The sequence below is a fragment of the Talpa europaea genome, assembly GCF_964194135.1.
Source record: "Talpa europaea genome assembly, chromosome: 1".
In the NCBI taxonomy this organism is placed as follows: domain Eukaryota; kingdom Metazoa; phylum Chordata; class Mammalia; order Eulipotyphla; family Talpidae; genus Talpa; species Talpa europaea.
Genome location: NC_140073.1, coordinates 3,994,091 through 3,998,191, shown reverse-complemented (window position 1 = coordinate 3,998,191; position 4,101 = coordinate 3,994,091). Strand labels below are relative to the sequence as shown.

The 4,101-nt window shown below is 62.6% G+C and overlaps 1 protein-coding gene across 1 annotated transcript; it reads right to left on the bottom strand.

Annotated features, from left to right (window-relative positions):
* Nucleotides 1-919: 919 nt before the first annotated feature.
* CFL1 (cofilin 1) lies at nucleotides 920-4,101 on the bottom strand. The gene is made up of 4 exons (XM_084237178.1): nucleotides 4,094-4,101; nucleotides 1,969-2,276; nucleotides 1,729-1,805; nucleotides 920-1,508 (listed from the first exon to the last, which is right to left on the bottom strand). The coding sequence occupies exons 1-4, from the start codon at nucleotides 4,094-4,096 to the stop codon at nucleotides 1,396-1,398; spliced, it is 501 nt and encodes a 166-aa protein (XP_084093304.1). The 5' UTR covers nucleotides 4,097-4,101; the 3' UTR covers nucleotides 920-1,395.

Below are 4,101 nucleotides of genomic sequence, written 5' to 3'. Positions count from 1 at the left end.
ACCCCCATAAACCCTGACATGGTCTACGAGCCCTGTACAGCCACCCTGTAGCCAAAAAGGGAACTGCCCCTTCCGGCTCCCTCCAAGGAACAAAAGCGCTGGATCTAACCCAAAAGAGCTCTTATTTAGCCCAGCTGGTTGGGCCAAATGATAAATCCTGCATTACCAGCCCCGATTTGCTTGCTCTTGAGCTAGGTTTCCAGAATACCTCTACTTGCCAAGTAGGTAGAAGCCCAAAGTGCAAGCTGGACAGCCCAGGGCAATGCTGGCCAAAGTCTCAAAGCCCCAGCCCACACCCTCTTGGTTAAACACAGGAAGGTGGCACCCAAGACAGTTGGGTCTGAAGTCCTGTGCTCCACCTGGTTGGCCCCACCCCAAATGGACACCAGCCATGAGGGCCCAACTTGGCTTCTGACTCACAGCAGCCACTAGACCCAGCCCTTGTGAGTCAGCCAACCATCTAGGGAAAGGCAGGAAGAGCAGAGAACCTTTTAGGTGGAGAAAGTACTCAAAAGGCCACCTGTGACTTGCAATTGCACAGCCCACATCTGGGCAGGACTGAGCCAGTTATCAGAAAATGCCCTCACTGCCCAACTGCCCCCCAGATTGAGGCTACAGAAGTGGTTCTAGCATGAAGGCACTTCTACCCAGGGCCCCCTGTAGCCAGCAGCAGGCACACCCCGGCACGACTACCTCCTGAACAGCTCCTGTGGTGCCAACAGAGGCACCACCCAGGAAGTCTGAGTGGCCAAGAGGGTCAGCCAATCACCGGGGCCAGACGAGGTCATGTGGGGGCTGGCTGGAGGTAGGGCATGGGGAAGAGATGCTCCTTCTCCCAGCGTACCCGCCCTGCAAGGTCCCCTGGGCCCCAACCCTGAAACAAACATCCCATTAGAGAACCTCTTTATTGTCGTATGAGTTTTTCTTTTTTAATTGACGGTCCCTTACTTGTCCAGGGAGGGGAACCAGGCGGCGTGGGGGGGGAGGTCATCTCCACAACATCCACTTACACACAAAACTAAACAGACAAGCACAGTCACTATTGTGGTTAGAAGTTGGCAGCATGGGAAGGGGGAGAAACAGGTGAGGGCTGGGGTGTCGTTAAAAAAAAAACACAGGTCCCTTCAACAGAAATGCTTGGAGGGAAACTTGGTCTGCTTCAACCCAAGAGGAATCAGAAGATCAAAAGCGATTTGGGAAGGCCAGATCCGTCAGGGATGGAGGGAGAGGGAGGTCCGGGGGTGGGGGGGTCTGTTTGGCAATTGGGTGAAGGGATTGCCCTCCCCCTGCTGGGGTCCCCCCAGCCCCTCCGGTCTGGCAGGATGGGGGCAGCCCACAAACCCCGTGGGCAGGTCTGGGGCTGCCAGATGCTCCAAGCAGGGGGCTGGAGGGGGCTCACAAAGGCTTGCCCTCCAGGGAGATGACGGCGCTACCCCCCAGCTTCTCTGCCAGGGTGCAGCGGTCCTTGACCTCCTCATAGCAGTTTGCTTGTAATTCATGCTTGATCCCTGTGGGGAGCAAGGGGAGCATCTGTGAGCAGGAAGCACTGGGATGGGCGGTACAGTTTGTGGCTGGGAAGGCGCCAATCAGAACAGATGGAATGGACGTGGTTACCCTCCAGCTGGCAGGGAAGAGTAGGGGAGGGACCCTCTGCCACACCACCCCCCACCCCGAAGCCCAGGCCCGAGCAGAGGGCAGCACACAGTTGCACTAACGCTGGTCCCTTACCCGTCAGCTTCTTCTTGATGGCATCCTTGGAGCTGGCATAGATCATTTTGCTCTTAAGGGGTGCACACTCGGGGGCCCTAGAAAGAAACAGAGTTAGAGGAGCTGCAACGAAGTCTCACCCCCAAGTCTAACCTACCTCGGCCCCAGGTGAAGCCAGGAGCCCCTCACCGGCCCGGCACAAACCTTCACTGGGCCCCTCGCTACAGGCACTTGTCACACTTGTCCCCCCAAGACGCTCACCAAAAGATGAATACCAGGTCCTCCTTCTTGCTCTCCTTGGTCTCGTAGGTTGCGTCATAGAGGGCGTAGCGGCAGTCCTTGTCTGGCAGCATCTTGACAAAGGTGGCGTAGGGGTCGTCCACAGTCTGGCCCACGTCTCCTACCAGGATTTCCTTGCCCTCCTCCAGGATGATGTTCTTCTTGTCCTCGCTCAGGCAGAAGAGCACGGCCTTCTTGCGCTTCTTCACCTCCTCCGGGGTCGAGGACTTACGCACCTTCATGTCGTTAAACACCTTGATGACGCCATCGGACACAGCCACGCCGGAAGCCTAGGGATGAGCCACATGCACCTCTTGAGTTTTCTGGGTCCCCCTCAAATCTCTCCTTTGCTTTCTTAAGAGATCCACCTGGACGCCGACAAATACCAGTCCCCAAAGATCATAAATCCCCTTCCCAAGACAGGTGACTCTTCCCACCCAAACTACCGTCCAAGGAGCAGATGAGGCACAGCCCCACAATGGCAATCACAGAAAAGACCCTGATCCCATCACTCAATCCACCATCATTCCCACACCCTGGCACTTCATACAAGCACCTAGAAGCTGAAGACCTGTGAGCAGCAGAGCTCTGAGGTGTGAAGCCTGAACTGACAAGAGTCCAAGAGCTACTGACTTGTTTCCTACCCACAGTACTGAACCTCAACTTTTGAATTAAAGAGCCGATTCACAACTTCACAGCAGGGAGATGGGAACCCGGGCACCCTCGTCGAAGCCCTCCTTCAGAAACTGAGAACAAGGACCCCACAATGCCGCACGGTGCAGCCAACGGCGTCAGCAGTCACAGTAATTCCGTCACAGCTGCTCGATGCAGTTACCACACCAACTAGCCTCGTCTCTGCTAGAGTCTTCCTCCACCAGGGCAAGAAGCACAACCCCTAATTAGGACCCTGACAACTCACATTCCCGGGGAACGCAGAAGCCCGCAGATCGCCGACGGAAGTTAACCGACCGAACACCAGTGCCCGCGGTCCTCGAGAAATCTTTACTCTTCTACTGTGAACCGTGTCAGGGGACACCCCGGCCAGGAAAGGGCACGACTGATCCACGGCGAAAATCCGTCGCGCCCCCCCTCCCGGAACTGCAGAGGAAGCTGGCCACGTGACCGGCCGCTTCCGGAGCAGGCGGGGAGATCGTCAGGGCCGGGTCCCCTCCCCGAGAGAACGAGCACCCACAGGCAGCGCCCCCTGGGGGGGGTCATGCCCAGCCCCCAAAAAACGCTGCATCTTCCGGGGATCACCCTCTCCCGCGGGCCGAGACCTTCAGTCCACGGAGCCCGCCGGCCCCAACAGGGGGTGGGGTGGTTTCCGGGCGGTGCCGGCCGGGGTCACTTCCCTAAACTCGGCCCCGCCCGCGGGCCCCATCCGGGAAAGCCGGGCCCCGCTCCTCTAGCGCCTCGGGCCCAGCGGCCAGGCCGGGGCGGGCGCGCGCGCCAGCTGCCGGCGCCGTCGCAGCCGCTGCCGGGTGCACCGCGAGGGAACGCAGGCGGCTCGAGGGCTCCTCGCCATTCGGCGGCCGCGCGCGCGGGGCCAGCCCCGAGCCCCCCGGGCGTCCGCGCCCGGCCCCCGCCGCCCCGCGCGCAGGGCCCCCCGGCCACCTGCTCCCGCGAGCGGCCCGGCCGCCGAGGGAGGATGACGCGGAGCCGGGAACAGCCCTTGGGTGGGGCGCGCGCTACAACGCTCGCGCGCTGCGCCTTCGCCGCCCCCGGGCCGGGGCTGGACGGCGCGTGCTCCCGCCGAGCGCGCGCCCGCGCCCCGACTGGCTCCGGCCCCCGCAGCGGCGCGCGGCGCGGCGGCTCGCGAGGGGCGGGCGGGCGCGCGCCCCGGACCCCTCCCCCACGGCCGGTGTCGGCGCGGGCGCGGCGGCGGGGTGGGGGAGGGGAAGGCTGGCCGGGGGCGCGCGCGCGACGTCCGAGCGGCCTCTCCGACGCCCGCGGGCGCGCACGCGCGTCCCGGCACCGCCCGCCCCTCCGCGCGAGACCCTCACCCCGCCCGGGGCGCGGGGGGTGCCGACGCCGCTGCCCCATTCCCCCGCGCGCACTCGGCCGACTCGCAGCCGCCTCCCCGCGGGCGCCGCGGCCTCCCGCTCACCATGTTTC

Bases quoted from the DNA above. Each gene is read 5' to 3' on its own strand.
- CFL1 (XM_084237178.1), bottom strand. The intron at 1,806-1,968 runs GTGAGCGTCTTG...GTTTCTTTCTAG, and splicing joins GACCTGGTATTCATCTTTTG to GGCCCCCGAGTGTGCACCCC. The intron at 1,509-1,728 runs GTAAGGGACCAG...TGCTCCCCACAG, and splicing joins CATCAAGAAGAAGCTGACGG to GGATCAAGCATGAATTACAA.